The 18949-nt window shown below is 30.6% G+C and overlaps 1 protein-coding gene and 1 long non-coding RNA gene across 8 annotated transcripts in view; one reads left to right on the top strand and one right to left on the bottom strand.

Annotated features, from left to right (window-relative positions):
- Positions 1–18949, top strand: part of LOC134706327 (uncharacterized) — a 259296-nt gene that overhangs the window by 28969 nt on the left and 211378 nt on the right. The gene's annotated exons all lie outside the window — the stretch shown is intronic.
- LOC134706324 (histone deacetylase 4-like) overlaps positions 1–18949 on the bottom strand; it is a 100909-nt gene that overhangs the window by 28269 nt on the left and 53691 nt on the right. For 5 of the 7 annotated variants that reach the window (XM_063565166.1, XM_063565169.1, XM_063565173.1 and 2 more), the window contains 6 exons: positions 16444–16685; positions 12564–12699; positions 9131–9233; positions 7625–7725; positions 4343–4471; positions 2275–2372 (listed from right to left, as the gene is read on the bottom strand). In XM_063565166.1, the coding sequence (XP_063421236.1) occupies positions 2275–2372; positions 4343–4471; positions 7625–7725; positions 9131–9233; positions 12564–12699; positions 16444–16685 (809 nt within the window). The remainder of the gene's footprint in view (positions 1–2274; positions 2373–4342; positions 4472–7624; positions 7726–9130; positions 9234–12563; positions 12700–16443; positions 16686–18949) is intronic. The other 2 variants (XM_063565168.1, XM_063565171.1) reach the window with 2 other exon arrangements.

The following is an 18949-nucleotide window of genomic DNA, read 5'->3' as shown; positions in this document are numbered from 1 at the left end:
TAGTAGAATTAGTTACTACCTACAGGCACCACTTTAGAATAAAGAAAATCAAACTGGTTTTTTTTGCTTTATATTTTCATGTCATATTTTTACGTCAAACTGTTTAACTAAACAATAAGGAGATCGGTCAACTGTCCAGTCTGTCACTACATGTTTACAAACAAAAACAAATGGCCTAAGTTATTTTAATACTGTTTACTTGCATTACCAATATGCTATATACTTTTCTACAGAATTTAGGTATTTTTTTTCAAATTTCAAATAATATTCAATACTTAAGAATGTGTGCTATGTTGGACACTTATCTAAAAGATTTGTTTTTCTATATTGATAATCAATTAACTTAGCAAGGTCGATGATATTTTCAGAAACAAGTGTCTAAAATAGATTGTCTATTGAAATTAATTATCATACAATGTCAAAAAAATATTTGAAGATAAAAATAGATAATAATAGATTTAAACAGATGTACATAATTCTTTTGACAGATTTTGGAGAAGAAAAAACAAAATATGAATTAATTTTAAATTATCTAGATCTTCAATTAGTAAAAGTCTGCTTCAATGGAAAATAAATGCAATATGTAACTTTTCAGTTGTATGTGTTGAAATGAAAGGTTTGTTTAAGGTGTAGCTTATTTGATGTGGTAAACAAAGATCTATTTCTAGATCACAGAGCCAAAAATACCTATCATTAATACTGAGACATATATCAAGAATAGGTATCAATTCCAAACTAATATGCTAGGAATTTTATCAGCAGAATTCCTGTTCTTAAAGTATCTTTTTAATACTGTAATATCTTCAGCTTTTATTTCACCTGTTTGGAAGCTAAGATACCTGACAAAAAGCAGATTTACTTACAGCTACTGTGGAGAGGGGGTTAGCTGTTTTCAACTATTTATCAATTTTGATATGAGAGGGGCTTGCCATGATACTCAGCCCTACCCATGGGTAAAAAGTATTTTTTATTGATTTTGTATTTACATTGTGTCATAGATCAAATTTATTCTTTCAGTGATTGATTCCTTTGTTTGTGAACACATGTTTTTTTATTCAATAAAGCCATTCCACTTGATATTGTATAGTGTGTCTTTCTATGTTGTGATGTAACACTATTGTTTCAGGTAAACCTGCTGCATTTGCTTGCACCCTTCAACAGTGAGGAACCTGATGTTCAGTGGTTGTTGTTTGTCGATGCGGTTTATAAGTGTTTCTCATTTTTTTTATATGGAATAGACCTTTGGTTTTCCTGTTTGAATGGTTTTAAACTAGTCAATTTTGGGGCCCTTTATTGCTTGCTGTTTGGTGTAAGCCAAGGCTTGGTGTTGACTGAACTTTGACCTATATTGGTTCACTTTTAAAGATTGTGACTTGGATGGAGATTTGTCGCATTGGCACTCATACCACATCTTCTTATATCTATTGTGGGGTCAATTTAGATAACATGTGGTTTAAAAGAGGGAACCTAGAACCTCTGCCACATTCTTTTAAGGTGGTTTCAAGATGGCATCTGAATAATATTTCAAATGTTATTAAGAAAAAATGAACTTGAACTCATAATCAAAAAGCTAAAAGAGCTAAATAAGAATTTCAAATAAAATCATATTATATCATTCCAGTAGAAATGTAATAACGTCACACCTGATAACGAAACTCAATTCTAATTATGATGTTATCATGATATCTTGATTCTAACGATCTTTTCAGGTTTAATCTTGGTTGTTTTAAGTAGGTCAATGTCACAGATTTTAAGAACATAGGTACTACAATATCAACAAACATAAACAGTGACAAACATACCCTAACTGTATTACCTCATATACTAACGTAACACCACTTGTGTTTAAGTGCATAGTACGATAGATTGCAACTTATACACAAGGATAAAATTATGTTAACAGTTCTCGTAATGACTGAAAATCATATGCTTATCTCCTGCGTATTTTTATATTGTTGTCAAGTATTGAATGCAGTTATGAGGGTCTAATCTTGCATGTATATTCAGAAGACAAAAAATTGCTACATTTTTGCATGAAGTGATGTATGGCTACCATTATTTTCATAATGAGGCACCTCACCTTTATTTTTATAATGGGGGATGTATTTTCTGAGTGGTCACACAAGGCTGTAACTATGGAGACTATGAGGTTCATTTGGAGAGAATTTATTATGGCTACCATTGAGGAGAACATTAGGCCTGTCTTTCCTTCTTTATTTGAATGAAGTGATGCGAGGCTACCATTGTGGAGAGCATACACCCAGTATTTCTTACCTCTTTTGAATGAAGTGATGCGAGGCTACCATTGGGGAGAGCATGGGGTCCTGCTGGGGGAGAATTTGGTCCAGAGTCAGAATTACTACTGCAATCAACTGAAAGAAATAAAGAAATAACATTATATGATATTTGCAGCATGATGAAAAATATGTTTTGATGAATCTATCATAAGATTATAACAGACTTGGACATTCCCAGATAAATGAAACCTTCTCAGCAAGGTCAAAATATATCATGTCCAAACATTTGATATGACTTATGATCAATAACTTTTTTTAAAACACCTTGCAGTGATCTTTCAATTCTTTTTTTATTGGATATCTTTAATCTTCTATTTAGTCAAAAGTCATTTTCAATTTGAAAAAGAAAGTTCAACAAGAAATAAATTTATTCAGATGACATGATAATTATACATGTAACTGAAGTTGTGGTCCCCCCTCCAAACCTACATCTTACTCAAAAGTGAGGTTATTTTGGGGTGTCTATACTGGCCCCCTAACTTTCAACATCTGATCATGATTTCATTTATTCATGTTTTGAAGGATATCTTTCTAATTCTATCAAGAGGAATACTCAAGCTTATTTAACGCAAAGGCTTCATCCATAATGAAATTTCTTCAAGAAATAGATAATTAATTCTAATGCAATTTGTATGTAACAATTTTTTTCATTGGCTAAAAGTTGCCGTCAAATCCACAGTTGACCAGGCGTAACTAAGGAGGGACAACCATTTTGAAATAATTCAATCAACAAATGTTCGATTACCACTTTATAATCAAAAATAAAACAACACCTACCTCGAATTTGCCGTTTTAATGTTATTTTGTCCGAATTTGAAGCGTACAGGTAAGGTAATAACCTCGGGTTTGTAAGTTTTCGTTTGTATGACGTCACGTTTACCCATGACGTCTTTGCGCCAAAATCAGTCATAAAGTTTCGCGGAATTTTTTTTATTTGTCAAATTTAGACATTTTTCCAAGTTTTATCGTATCAATTTATTTTGAAATGCATTAGAATCGGAATAACAGTACTGTAGTTGAAGAGTTGCCACCGTCAATTTTGATTTGACGGTCGCAAATCTCCGTTTTACTGTCTCCGCTACGCGTCGCCAGTAAAACTGCATTTGCGACCGTCAAATCTACAATTGACGGTGGCAACTCTTCAACTACAGTACTGTTATTCCTTAAATAAACACTGTGAAAGAATCATTTTGGAGTGAGGAATGTACTCTTTATCATATCTCTTTAACAGAATAGATTTTGTGAAATTAATATTAACCCTCATTTTATAATCATAATAGCAATGTTTTATCAAAATGCATAGATTCAACTTTTAGATTTCTGCAAATTGCTTGGTTCAAAGGCCTTAATACTTAATAGTACCCCCACAAATTATGTTGTCCTAGATTTACTAAATGGTTAACTTAAATTCTGGAATTAATGGACATATATCAAAGAATACATTTGGATCAAATATTGATAACTGCTGGTAAAACTACTTATCTCTTTTTCTATAATATACCCCAAAAATGGCCTCTTTGTTAGTTTTTGTTAGGTCATGCCACACACATCATTGAAAACCATACTATAATGCAACAAAACATTCTATTGACTAAGACTATATGTCTTGAGAACATTTGTTGTTCACAAACCATGCAAACTGTTCCAGGCAGAAGACCACAAACCAAACACCATCCAAACATAGTTATGTCCTGGCATTGAAATTTACTTTGTGATCTTGTACGCTGATAGATTTTACTCTTGTGCTACTCTTCTATTTCATCATTTATACCTTCTGTAGTAATCATTTCTACAAGGAGATATTCCTACTTCCTAATCCCTATGTGCTTTGAGACTGCATTGTTAGTAAAATAGTAAAAGCTAGAAGTTTTTATAAATCATAAATGTATCATAATACCTTCATTTTTCTAAGAATGTATGATACAATTCTTGTGATCTGGCTCTGTATTATAGAATAAAATATCTGTTTTCTAAGAAGCAATTAGCTTCTTTTACTTCCTGTAGCTTACAAGGACTTAGAACTAGTTTCCTTGTTATATACTTACTCGAAAGTGGTTTGCGTTTGAGGAAGTTCGCTTTATCTTTGCGTCGGAGAATTGGACTGTGTGTTATTCTCCTTTGACTCTCCAATTTCTGCTTCAAGGCCGACCGCACCTTAAGGTTTGGTTCAGAGGCTGAAAACAACAACAAGTGATCACAAGCCAATTCTAAACAAAACATGGCAGCTAAAGCAATTATAAATGCAAAGGAGTGAACATTTTAAATGGTTGTGAAAGCCTTCTGTTGTAATTTTAAAAACCGTCTTACCAAGAACATGAACCCTTCTTTTTTTTCTTTATAAAGCATCACTTTCTTTCAAAAAGAAATTTTATTAGTTTATTTGAAAATCTAGTTTTTCCACATCCAAAGTTATGCATGAAATAAACAAAACAAGAGGACATGTTCAATGATGAGTATCTACTATTTTTAGATGAAATACAGACTCATAAATCAAATAAATCATAAAATGTGAACAAAAATAACTAAACATAGAAAAGGAAACAAAAAACAAAACATCCCCAATGTTTCCTTCATAAGATGGATGAAAATATAAACAAACACATTTAGAACTCATTCATTCTCTGACAGTTGCTAAATATCTTATGTCATGCTTTTTCCAAAAATACTTTATAAAGTAGGAGTCATCAAACTTGTTTCAAACTACATGTTTTAAAACTTTCTTATATCTTATTTAAAATATATAAGGAAAGGCTTTAAATTATACATAGAATGAAATAATAAATAACAGAATTAAAATTAAATAAAAGAAGAATCAATTTACTCTTCAAACCTATTGATGTTTTGTTCTCTTTGAATCTAAATGACATTTGAGTACAAGAAACATCGGTTAACTGAAGAACGAGGCCACTCAAATTTAACCTTGATTTGGGTTTGGTGGTAATAAGCATTGTGTATAAGTTTCATAACGTTATGGCAAACTAAAGTTAGAGAAAGGAAAACAAATTTGAGACCCATGTACAGATGGACAAGAGTAACCCTTAATGCTCCCACTATTTTAACAAAAGGAAATGAAATAACTTTTATAACTTTGTGTGTTAGGAAATCAAAAACCAAATCAGGTCAGTGTTATCTTGCTTCATAACAGAATAGAATCTACTATAAATCATACTTAACTACTTTATATTTCCTTATAAATCAGTCTACAATATTTCTAATTAATCAAAAGTGCTTGAGCTGCTGCAATTTTGCGTTTTAAAAATGATTTATGTTTAAGAAAATGTATCAACAGATTAATTATTTATGACAATTAGTAGCAAGTCTAATTATTTATATATTTTTTAAACACACACAAAAATCAATCTAATGAATGAGATTCTCAAAAATTTCAAATAAAAACCCACAATGAGAAGCATGCAAAACTTTCAATACAATTCCTACTGCCTTTGCATTCATGGCAACATTAAACATAAACAATACTAATTCTAGCACATTTCATGTCACAGATGTAACTGTGTTATACAGAACATTAAGAATATACCAGGACTTATACTCATTCAAAATACTGTAGATTTATAATCAGATTTTTTTAAAACGTAATTTGCAAGGGTATTGAAAAAAACTATATTTTTCAAAGTGTCAGTTAAAATGTATGTTTGAACATTTAGCACACAAATAAGTGTATTAGGCTCATAAAAAGACCATTCATACACATCCATAATTTTAGCACCTTGAAAATGTTAATTTATAAATAGAAGTATTCATTACTAAATTCTGTCATGACAGGAACATCATGCAAAACATAATTTAACACAAACATGTTAGTGTACTTGTTAATTACAATTGTTACTCATAACATATACTTTTCATAATGACCCACATTAAAACATCTTAAAGACATAAAAAAAAAAAATGCTTTGGCTCCTTGTTTTGAAAGATTAATTATAAAAATCTAATGTAACAACATCATTTTTTTTTTATGAAAAATAAAAATTGAAATTATTTGAGGTAAAGGAACAAAGTTGATTTTATTGAAAAAAGGGGAAAAGGCAAAATACCTAATCTGGTATTGGATGTGACTATAGGGTTCCAGTTCTACCTGTTTCAACCTTACATGAGATGGCATGATTATGATTATGATATACAACTGTTTAATAACCAATAGCAAATTAAATGCATATTCAGAACAAGAGCATGTTGATGTGAACTCTCCTTTGTACTAGACCTACATGTTCAGAGGGATATTTTACTTACTAGTTCACTATGTAACAGGTTGCAAAGACAACAAGAAGTCGATCTGCACAACAAAATCTTGTTTTGAATGTTAATTCAGTAAAAAAAAAACTTATCTTATTTGTATCATTGTAACTTAAATCAAAATCAACTGATTTTATAGCTTTTTGTGCTTAAACACCACTGTCAAAGATTAGGGGAGGGTTGAGTGCTTACATTAGCATGTTTAACCCCTTTCTTTATATGCATGTCCAAAGTCAGGAGACTGTCGTTTAGACTTCAGATGTTGTTGGTTCATGTTTGTCATACATTTTTTTTGGTAAATTGATTTGTTATAAATAAGGCTGTTACATATCTCAACTTCCATTTTTCAGGATAATTAACTTTTTACACTGAATCCATTTGAAAAAAAAAATATATGTTAAATAATGTCATAGATGTGACCATGAAATCTGCAGCTGTTACAGAATTCAGGTATTAACAATAAAAAAACAAACAAGTAAATGACCTGATTAGTTAGCCTACATTTACAAAACTCAAAAGGATTTATTAAACTATGGAGAATCTGACAGATGTTAGATACTATTAGTTTGTGAACATCTTATTTTTTTTTGTACTAGTGTATAAAGTTCAGGATTGTACTTATTAGGAAAAGCTATACAAGTTCTCTGGTGTACAAAGTTCAGGAATGACGTGATATACATGTACTAGTCAGGAAAATTTAATCAAGTTCTTCTTGTCATGAAACAATTCATCTTATCCTGATAACATCTATGCCACTGGTCTCAGAAAACTGGTTTAAAGAAAGATAATTATTTGTTCAAAATCCAATGGTAGTTTGATATCCCCCTACAAAGCAGCTATATCTTTAATCATAAATCTTTTACCTTTTTTAGTTTTATAAAGACCCAAACAGATTAAAGAATTGGCATTTCTTCTTCATGATATATATGTCAAAGTTGTGGGTGACTTTTTTGTTTGTTTCATCAGATTTATAAAGGTTTAAATGTGAGCAAGTATAAAAATTAAAAATAAACATCGACAGAACATAATGAAATTCACATGATGCTATAAAAAAAACGTAATCGTGAACCTACCTGTTTTACGTAATGGGAAATCATCTCTGTCATATTTCCCAAGAAGATGTGGACCAAAAGGGGGAGATAAACCGGACTGTGGTGGCGAATTCTGTTCAACCCTGGAATAATAAAGAGTTATATTTGAAGTCATAATTCCTCTGTGTCAGTTTTTCTATGAAGTTCAGACTTGACAGTCATGTCATATCTAATACAGTGTCTCTTTTCACCAAAAAATGTTAAGAGTAAAAATACACATTTCAGTATAACTTGCGATCAATTTCATTCTTCGTAAGATTTTTGAGAAAAAAGTACTATTCAATGGCATCTTACAACTTTATTGTACTCCTGGTGGTATGTTCTCCCTGTGGCCTATATGCTTAACTTATTTAAAACATGGGTCTATATTTTTTTAAACCATTATCTGGTACAGTCATTATAAATGTTTAAACATCTATACATATATTAACATTGTAACTATTTAATCTATGAACAGAATATTATATTTTTCTATATCTTATATGGAAGCAACTATTTCAGATTACTTCAACAGAAAAAATATTGGACAGAATTAATTACTTTTTAATAAGTTGTTGGAATATTTTTCATTGAAGCCATGAATGTTTTATTGGCTTCAGGGTGTGAATATTATAGGTGTTGTCTAAAACCTTCATATTGGAACAGAAAGTAAACACTTTTATTGCTTATAGTTGATATATTTTTAGAAAAATTGTCTTATTGCATTTGTCAAACATATTTTATTTGAATTAGAAGTACATATCTTTAATTTGTGTAAATATTTAAATACAGTTATCATTCAAATCTCCTTAAAATGAAATTACTAAATATAAGCCTATTATAACTTTATCCTATTTAAGAGACATCTCTTTAATTCATATTCATCTAATATATACAAAATGCTTACAGATTAATATAGTTCAATCTAGAAATAGGAAAATTAATAAAAAGAAAAACAAGATTTAATTTCTCTATATAAAAAAAAACCAAAGACATATATGATTGCTAAAAATAACAAAAAGTCTTGATTTCCCGAAATGACCTTACAGTAGACTAACAAACAACAGATACTAGATCTAGTACATACAATACTTCTCATTGAATCATAGACAATTATCAGTGAATCAACATGAGGTCAAGGTCACCTGGCTATGTTCAACTTACAAAGGAAACATAGACACAATAAACTTACCTACTACCTATTGACTAACAAAGAAAACATGGACACAATAAGATTTCCTACTACTTATTGACTTATAAAAAACATAGACAATCAAAAGTTATTAAGTGTGCAACATCTTGAATTTTGCTTGATGAAGTAATACAAAATATTGTGCATTATTTTTTATTCTCGAAATAGGTAGAATAGCTAAATTCATCACAACACAATAACTATTTCTCAGAAGTATTGTTTAGTAAACAACTCTTGTGTTATATATATCTGCTTCATTGTATGGCAGTAAAATAAGGAAGAGAAAACAAGCTATAAGTAAAATATAATATACAAACCAATTATGGAATGGAGGAGAATTTCTGGCTGCAGCTTCTCTATGTTTCTTTGTTAAAACAAATTCTTGCAACCGTAGTTTGACTTCAGAGGAGGCCACAGCACCTACAAACATAGCAGAGGTGAGACAAATAGTGCAGTATTTATCAATAAAGTTTACACATTATTTCTTTGTGATTTAGAAGTGGTAAGAAGTGACATCCTGTTGCATTTTATTTTAAAAAGATCATATCTTCTTCAGCGGGATTAATGCTAGCTTCAAATCAAGAGCCAAATAGTTCATGCTTATTCAGAAAAAGACCAAATTAACAATTGATAAATAAGAGAAGGTTCTGCAATGTAGGACAACCAAAACTAAGGGTGACATTTAGCTCCCTTTAACATGAAACTTTACAGAAAAATAAACTTGGAGTGGAAAAAACAGACAGATGGATGGGCACTCAGGTCAATACACATTAACCCCTGCATTAATTTGCATTCAGCATACAAAAAAAAAAGGTTTAAACCCAAACATTAGAACAGATTCCAATCGAAAAAGGCAATATCACAACAATGCAGAAAACATTTCAAAACAGAACAACGATCAAGTTAATAGCTAAAGTTCTAATTGACAGCAATGAGAAAGGTATAAACAAAAATCTGTTCAAGCACTAAAAACAACCAGATGCTCCGCAGGGCGTAGCTTTATACGACCGCAGAAGTTGAACCCTGAACGGTTGGGGCAAGTATGGTCACAACATTCAAGCTGGATTCAGCTCTAAATTTGGATTGTGATTAAATAGTTGACACAGCATAGGTTTCTGACACAGAATGAATGTGTTCTAATGAACTTAAAATTTTTGTTTTCTCTTAGAGCAATTCACTATGCTGTTGAATATTAATCCTCTCAAAAAAAAATTTATGTCAAAATTTTTCATTTCAAATGAGAAAATTTAACCCAATTTTTTTAATCACATCCCCCTTTCCCTTATTCCAAATTAATCTCAATTAAATTTCTAATGGAGTTTGCAACAATAACTACTCATTTAAATACATCATAAAATATTAAAATGTAAAAAAAACTGCTTGTTATCACTGAATGGTAAAGATTATTTTAATTTATCAGTTGGTAGTAAAAAGTGAATATACATTGTATATAACAAAGATTTGAGTTGATTCTGGACAAAGAAAGATAACTCCAATTAAAAAATAATATTGCTATTTCACAATATTGGGCAATTAGATATTTCTTGCTTACTATTCTGGACAAAGAAAGATAACTCTAATTAAAAAAAAATATTGCTATTTCACAATATTGTGCAATTAGATATTTCTTGCCATTGTGCAATACTGTGCAATTGAAAAGACTTGCTATTGCACAATACTTAATATAATATTTTAGATCCTGATTTGGACCAACGTGAAAACTGGGCCCATAATCAAAAATCTAAGTACATGTTTGGATTCAGCATATCAAAGAACCCCAAGATTTCAATTTTTGTTAAAATCAAACTAAGTTTAATTTTGGACCCTTTGGACTTCAATGCAGACCAATTTGAAAACAGGACCAAAAATGAAGAATCTACATACACAGTTAGATTTGGCATATCAAAGAACCCCATTTATTCAATTTTTAATGAAATCAAACAATGTTTAATTTTGGACCCCGATTTGGACAAACTTGAAAACTGGGCCAATAATCAAGAATCTAAATACATTTTTAGATTCAGCATATCAAAGAACCCAACCGATTAATTTTTTGTCAAAATCAAACTAAGTTTAATTTTGGACCCTTTGGACCTTAATGTAGACCAATTTGAAAATGGGACCAAAAATTAAGAATCTACATACACAGTTAGATTCCCCATATCAAAGAACCCCAATTATTCAATTCTTGATGAAATCAAACAAAGTTTAATTTTGGACCCTTTGGGCCCCTTTTTCCTAAACTGTTAGGACCCAAACTCCCAAAATCAATACTAACCTTCCTTTTATGGTCATAAACCTTGTGTTTAAATTTCATAGATTTCTATTTACTTATACTAAAGTTATGGTGCAAAAACCAAGAAAAATGCTTATTTGGGTCCCTTTTTGGCCCCTAATTCCTAAACTGTTGGGACCTAAACTCCCAAAATCAAAACCAACCTTCCTTTTGTGGTCATAAACATTGTGTTTAAATTTCATTGATTTCTATTAACTTAAACTAAAGTTATTGTGCGAAAACCAAGAATAATGCTTATTTGGGCCCTTTTTTGGCCCCTAATTCCTATACTGTTGAAACCAAAACTCCCAAAATCAATCCCAACCTTTCTTTTGTGGTCATAAACCTTGTGTCAAAATTTCATAGATTTCTATTAACTTAAACTAAAGTTATAGCGCGAAAACCAAGAAAATGCTTATTTGGGCCCTTTTTGGCCCCTAATTCCTAAAATGTTGGGACCAAAACTCCCAAAATCAATACCAACCTTCCTTTTGTGGTCATAAACCTTGTGTTAAAATTTCATAGATTTCTATTCACTTTTACTAAAGTTAGAGTGCGAAAACTAAAAGTATTCGGACGACGACGACGACGACGACGACGACGACGACGACGACGACGACGCCGCCGCCAACGTGATAGCAATATACGACGAAATTTTTTTCAAAATTTGCGGTCGTATAAAAACCTAATAAACATCAAATCAAACAATTTCTAAAAACAGACAATAGTTTAACTGAATATCAAATTCCTAGAAAAAGTCATCTAATTATAAAACATTGCTTAGAGAGTAGGATATTATCTATTTTACTACTAATATTTCAAGGGCTTCTAAATATATCTATCTATAAATTATCTATTTCTGTTCCACTTCAAAAACTCGTAATAATAAAACAAACCATATAACTACAGAAAAAAGATATTCATTAAAAAAGCTTATAAAAATAAAATAGCTCTACAAATAGAATTGCAACAAAATCATTTATAAAGAATTATCTCTCGTATCTCTAACGGCCAATCAGTAAGTTATTTTTATCGGACTAAATCTGAAGTAATGCCATTACGACTGTAACGTCTATTTCAGGATAATGTCAATCACGAATGTACTTTTTATATTATATATATTCTTAAGGAAGAACATTTATAGAATAAATTTAATTCATTTTCTTATTCAGTCTTATAATTCACTGAGACGGACATAACTGAACTTCTCATTTTAGTGTTATTGTAATCATTCTGACATTTAATAGGGGGATTTTTTTCATTACATTGTTTTCAGAAGTATCCAACCTACAATCATGGCTTTTCTGAACATTTTATTTTATCGGTTGTTCAAATTAATTGCTGTAAATGAACTTTGCAAACACTAGGTTCTTTTCATGGTGCAACTTGGAAGCAAAGCAAATACAAAATGAAAGTGATGTAAAGGTAAAGAATGACAAGAAGGTATCTATGTATTTCTCCGTACTGACACCTACTTTCTTCATTCTTTGTCTTATTTTTTAGTTGTTCTAAACGTTCTTTCTCCATGCGTTCCTTTTCTAGTCGATGTCTTTCTTGAAGTTTTTGTTGTTCTTGAAGAAACTCTTGCTGTTTTTGTAACATCACTAAATGCTGGAACAATAAAATTTGAGATTATTACACAAAATGAATCTAGGACAGATAAACATGAAAAGAAGTGAAAACATTTTTTAACCTATTTTGACCCTTTTTTATTTTGACTACTGGTACATTTCTGGATAAGAACTTTTTTTTAAATTCAATAACTAAGGGCCGATGATTTGTATGGTATAACTTAAAATACAAATTCCTTAATGTATTAAAAATAATTTTACTTTTATTGAAAACATAATTTCTTTACTGTAGCAGATGTATAAGGCTGATTACAACCCCATTGGTGTGAAATAAATTACATTGTACCATACTACATACAGACAATACTGATCATTGATGTGGCTACACACTACAGATAGACAATACTGATCATTGATGTGGCTACACACTACAGATAGACAATACTGATCATTGATGTGGCTACACACTACAGATAGACAATACTGATCATTGATGTGGCTACACACTACAGATAGACAATACTGATCATTGATGTGGCTACACACTACAGATAGACAATACTGACATAAATAATTTAATAAGGAAAACAATTATGTGTATTTAAGGGTTCCTTCCTATAAATCATAGAGTAAAGTCGGTCAGGGTTTTTGGTGGAATTGATGATGGTTGAATATTTTTTTGATCATATTGTGTTGCATACATTAATTTAAACAGTTAGCTGTTACAACAATTGATATGGTGGTGAAAATTCCTTATAGATGTATTTATAAAAAATTTAGGGTTGGTACTCATAAATATGGTTTGGGGGTTGGGACTGTAAATACACGTTTGGGGGTTGGGACTGTAAATACATGTTTGGGGGTTGGGACTGTAAATACACGTTTGGGGGTTGGGACTGTAAATACATGTTTGGGGGTTGGGACTGTAAATACATGTTTGGGGGTTGGGACTGTAAATACATGTTTGGGGGTTGGGACTGTAAATACATGTTTGGGGGTTGGGACTGTAAATACACGTTTGGGGGTTGGGACTGTAAATACATGTTTAGGGGTTGGGACTGTAAATACATGTTTGGGGGTTGTGACTGTAAATACACGTTTTGGGGTTGGGACTGTAAATACATGTTTGGGGGTTGGGACTGTAAATACACGTTTGGGGGTTGGGACTGTAAATACACGTTTGGGGGTTGGGACTGTAAATACACGTTTGGGGGTTGGGACTGTAAATACACGTTTGGGGGTTGGGACTGTAAATAAACGTTTGGGGGTTGGGACTGTAAATGCATGTTTGGGGGTTGGGACTGTAAATACACATACATTTTTCTTGCCTTATAACATTTCCATACAATAATACAACAGTAAAACATGTTTGGATATTAAACCAGGTCTAGACATTTGATTTTATTCCACCATGAACATTTTCATTTACAAATTTGAAACACCTATCCTACTCTTGATTTTTAATTCAAATGATATAAGAAAGGATAACAGTACCAGTTCTATTATTTCAGAAAGTGTACATGAGCTTGTTACAAGTTATAATGTATATATAGGTGATAAATGCTTGTTATGGATTGTAAAGAATACATAATATAACGAATGTATTTTGGTAAAAACATTCTGATATACACATGAAGGTTATATTAAAATAAACTTTTTAAGGAAAAGTTCTAAAGTTCAAAATGATTCATCACCATAAATACAAAAAAAAAATGATTTCACCGTAAATCTACAAGGAAATTCAATCGATTCCTTTCCAACTACAAAAGTAATGGCACAACGCTTTTAGAATTAAAACAACCCTGTCAATCAAAAAGTCAATTTTTTCTACAACAAACAACCCTATTTATAGTAACATCCTACAATAAATAGATTTCCATCAATTTGAGAAGCTCTAGAAAATCAATTAGGAGACAAAAATATAGAAACATCTTCTACCATTGGAAGATGGAATAATGTTTTATTGCCTTCAGCGATGCTATTTTTAACAATGGATCGATGGCTTCCAAAGAAGTGTTGGTATAATTGTACTATTTTAGGAAAGAAATCTTGGCAAACAATAGGAAGCAAGGGGGATTGCTAACAAGTTTTATTTTTCCATCTCATCAGGAACTTTTCCTACTTATGATGATTAATTATTCTCGCCTACAGGATTTATAAGACAGTCAATAACCAAGTCATCTTCAATAAACTCTTAATCAACAATAAACCATCTTATACCAAATTCGGATACATCACAATAAAAAAGAAAAACTTTTCACTTTTAACCTAAGTCGAATTTGAAGTTCGATATTCAGTTTTCATATTCATCATCCAGAAAGTCAGAAAGGTTCAGCTTTAAAAATTTTGCATTTTAAAAAAAATATAGTTTGCCAATATTTGTTTGTGATGCAATAACTATACTATGTTCTGTATAATGATTAATAAAATTAATGTTGTTCTTGGTATATAAAAAAGAAAAGAAATGTGTATACAAAAGGAATAAAATTCAGGTAATCAAATAAGTATTTTTATAAGAAGAAATTTCAAGTGATGTTTAAGAAAACACATTTTTTTTGTACATTTAATATTCAGAAGAAGTTAAAAAAGCATTCATTGCAACCATTTTTTTTGTACAGAAATGTTACTGACAATGACCTCTCATCACAAGTAAACTCTCCAGGTAAACAACTTTGTTTATACTTTTTTTTATTTTTACTTTTTTTTTTGATCTGACAGGTATTCAAATAATAACTGGCTAATTAATATTCATAACATGATGTTGACTGATAAACAGAACTACAGATCTTTATAACTTATAATATAAAATTTCTGAATATTTCTTTCTTTGTCAGGACAGACAAATGTTAGAATAAGAAGTGGTATGATTGTCAAGGTGACCTCTGTTTAACAGAGATCAAATGATTAAGATGTAAGCAACTATATAGGTCAAAGTATGACCTTCAATATTAAGGAAAACTCAGCTATAAAAGTACTCTCATGAAAAAAATAAAAAAAATAATTTAAAAGAGATAACCAATGGCCAAACTTACAAAAAAACAATAAACAAAAACAAATATCAGACAGCAAGGGGAACTAACAACAACCTGAATCATAGCATTAACTTGACAGGCACATAAAGAATGTGGCAGCATTAAACATACTTGTGAACTCTCAAGTCTGCAATTAACCTGTCACATGACCTTTTCTGGACTTGCATCACAACTTATAGTTCAAGACCATATTAACAGATTCTCTTTATAGTGACATATTTATTTATATTGATCTTTACTTCTAACAACAGGTAATTTCCCTAATATTACAAAGAGTTTTATTAAAAATCACAGCAGGAACCATTGCAATTTTCATAAATTTTCTTCCTTCTAAACATTTGATTCTAATATTCAATTGAATTTTTTAAAGATTATTATTTTGGGGTTTTATTTTGAGGTTTCACTCATAATGATAAAGATTATAACCCTATTTTTAAATCACTTAGAGCTCAATAAATCGGTCATTCATTTTTTTTCATTTATATAGAAGTTACAGTGTTAAAGTATACTGTGTTTTCAATTGAAAATAATGAAATATGTCATCATGTTGTAAAGGAAGGAGGAAAGACATATTCCAGTCAACACATAGAAGATACTCATCAGTAACAACAGAAACAGTGACAACGTATACAACTTTCACGTTTAACAGAAACAGTGACAACGTATACAACTTTCACGTTTAACAGTCAAGGAATACTACACGGTGACAATTTATAATAAACACCTAGATTTAATTAACATGTTCCTCTAACCTGTTGCATTTTAATGTGTTCCTGTACCTGTTGCACTTTGATATGTTCTTGCAACTGTTTCTCGTGTTCTTGTGCCATCTGTTGCTGCTGTTGTCTGAATTGTTCCACCAGAAGTCGTTGCTGAAATTCTTGTTGTTGTTTTAGTGATGCTATCTGTTGCTGGATTTGATCATTACTGTACATATTGGCAGATGGATGTCTACGCTCCAATATAGGAGACCCTAGTGGAGACTGGTTAATATCTGAAACATCAATCCATAAATATAATGTTGGTTCCAATAATAAGTTATAACTTTATATGAATAAATGTTTCCAGCAAAGCTCTGAAATAATGCTAAAAACCTTAAAAGATTTCAGATTGCATTCATTTATCAACCAAAAACTTTGTGATAGTCCCACAACTGCAAAAATCTTAATACAAAGATTCAATTGGATCTTTTTTTTCAATACCACTTTAACAATATTTTATTTTGAAAGGAACAGTAAATACAATGATACAAAGATGCCATAATTTGGTAAATGATGTGATGATTACATAACTAGCTTGTTTTTCTAAATAATTTCAAATACTACTTTTCAGTACTATTTGCCTTTTTTTTCTCAATAAGTCTCAACTTAACTATTTGAACATTCAGCAATTCAAGTCCTGACAAGAAAGACTAAATTTGCAGACCTTCATTGATTCAAATTCCACTATTCTGAATATGTTTCCACAAATCTAAATAAATCCTCCATTAAAAATAACATGCAGCAAACTTTATTTTTCATCACACCTAACGCACTAGTAAAAACAGTTTGTCAAGATTACTAGAAGGTATATTGTTGTCATTTCTCACTAGGAAAAGGTCATTTACAGCTTTCACTATTAACATTAGTCGTTTTTTTTATTTTATTCCAGTAACTCAGAATTGGTTAGATTATGTCTAAATTACTGGCTTTTCTATTAAGGCTTGTCTTCCTTAAATAGTCGCCAGCAGAACCTTCTTTGAAACACTCATACTTTATGTTATTACATTTTTTTCTTCATTTTTTTTTTTGGGGGGGGGAGGGGGGAATTAATATATATATTTTTTGATCTGGGTAAAATTTCTGAAATATATAAAAACCCATCAAAGAATGCACTGTGAGCAGTCACTTATTATTACATAGCTACATTCAGTGAACAATTTCATAAAATTATAATGACCATAGAAAACAAAAACAACAACATGCATATCATAATATGAGAAAAGTTGGGTTTTGTTTTTACTCTGGTTTTTACTCTGGTTTCAGTAAAGAACTTGTTTTTAAATATTATTACCACTGCAGTAAAACCAAAGCATTAACTGCAAAATATAAATAATGCTTTATTAATATGATAAATTGTCATATCTTTGAATGCTTTATTAATAGGATAAATTGTCATATCTTTCAATGGTTTATTTATGTCAACAAAATCTAAAAAACAGATCATTTCTTTTTCCTTTATTTCTTTACTGAAACAGAGAAATAAGAATAAAAAACCTTACCGTTTTTAATGTCCATTGTAAAAGTCAACAACTAACAAAAATTACACAAAATACGAACGTCATCAATGATCAGAAGAGGCCATTTACCAGTTTGTGTCTTTGCCATTAATTTACAGAATCTGTGATATTTTGAACTTGTTAATTCCAAAACGTCATTGCTACTATAGCATATACATATAATTAACCCGATTTCACAGTTTGTTCAGCTCCAGCATACAGAAATAGAACTTACTAGTCAAAACAAAAATCTATATGTAAACTTTTTCAAGATTATATTTCAATGAGATTAAACAAAATTTTTCAAATCTGTTTTTATATAATTAACTTTTTTCTGTGATGAAACAGTCTCTGATTTTTATTGCTGTTTATCAAATCAGATAACTAGAAATATAGTTTCATGTAAACCTCTTGATGTTTAGGAATATTTTATGTTTGCTATCTGAATTATCCTGCTGTACTTTACTGTGCCAAACTTTAGATCCTTGTCAATTTACTAAGTAATATTCAGATTGGATGAGAAAAAACGTTTATGCATAGAAGTCTTTTTAACTTCTGAAAGACTAATGCATGGTTATGTCAAAAACAAAAGCATTTCTGCTTAAAAATTTTAATAATTCGCATGACACTCCTCAATTTGACCAAAACTAAATCTTATAATTACAGCTTGAATGATCTTTCAAGAGCCACATGCTTCAAGCTCAGAAAGTGTATTGTCACCACTTTTTTCTGCATTATTATTAATTTAATCTCCTCCACTAAAATATAGTTTTCAGTTACGAACTGAGAAATCGGACACAGCTGTTTCACTCGCTTACATACATCTTTTTAAAGGGACATAACTTATGAATAGTGAAAGTTATGCAACTTGATCTGTGCTGTGTGGTAATAAGCATTGGACTCAGGATTTGTCGGGGCCCATTCCCCAATGGCCCAATAAAATTGATATCAGCTACTTTAATTTCTGCTTTTATTATATAGGACTATATATATGTGGACTA

This window comes from Mytilus trossulus, chromosome 2 (assembly GCF_036588685.1).
Source record: "Mytilus trossulus isolate FHL-02 chromosome 2, PNRI_Mtr1.1.1.hap1, whole genome shotgun sequence".
In the NCBI taxonomy this organism is placed as follows: Eukaryota; Metazoa; Mollusca; class Bivalvia; order Mytilida; family Mytilidae; genus Mytilus; species Mytilus trossulus.
This window is presented reverse-complemented; position numbering and strand designations above follow the sequence as displayed.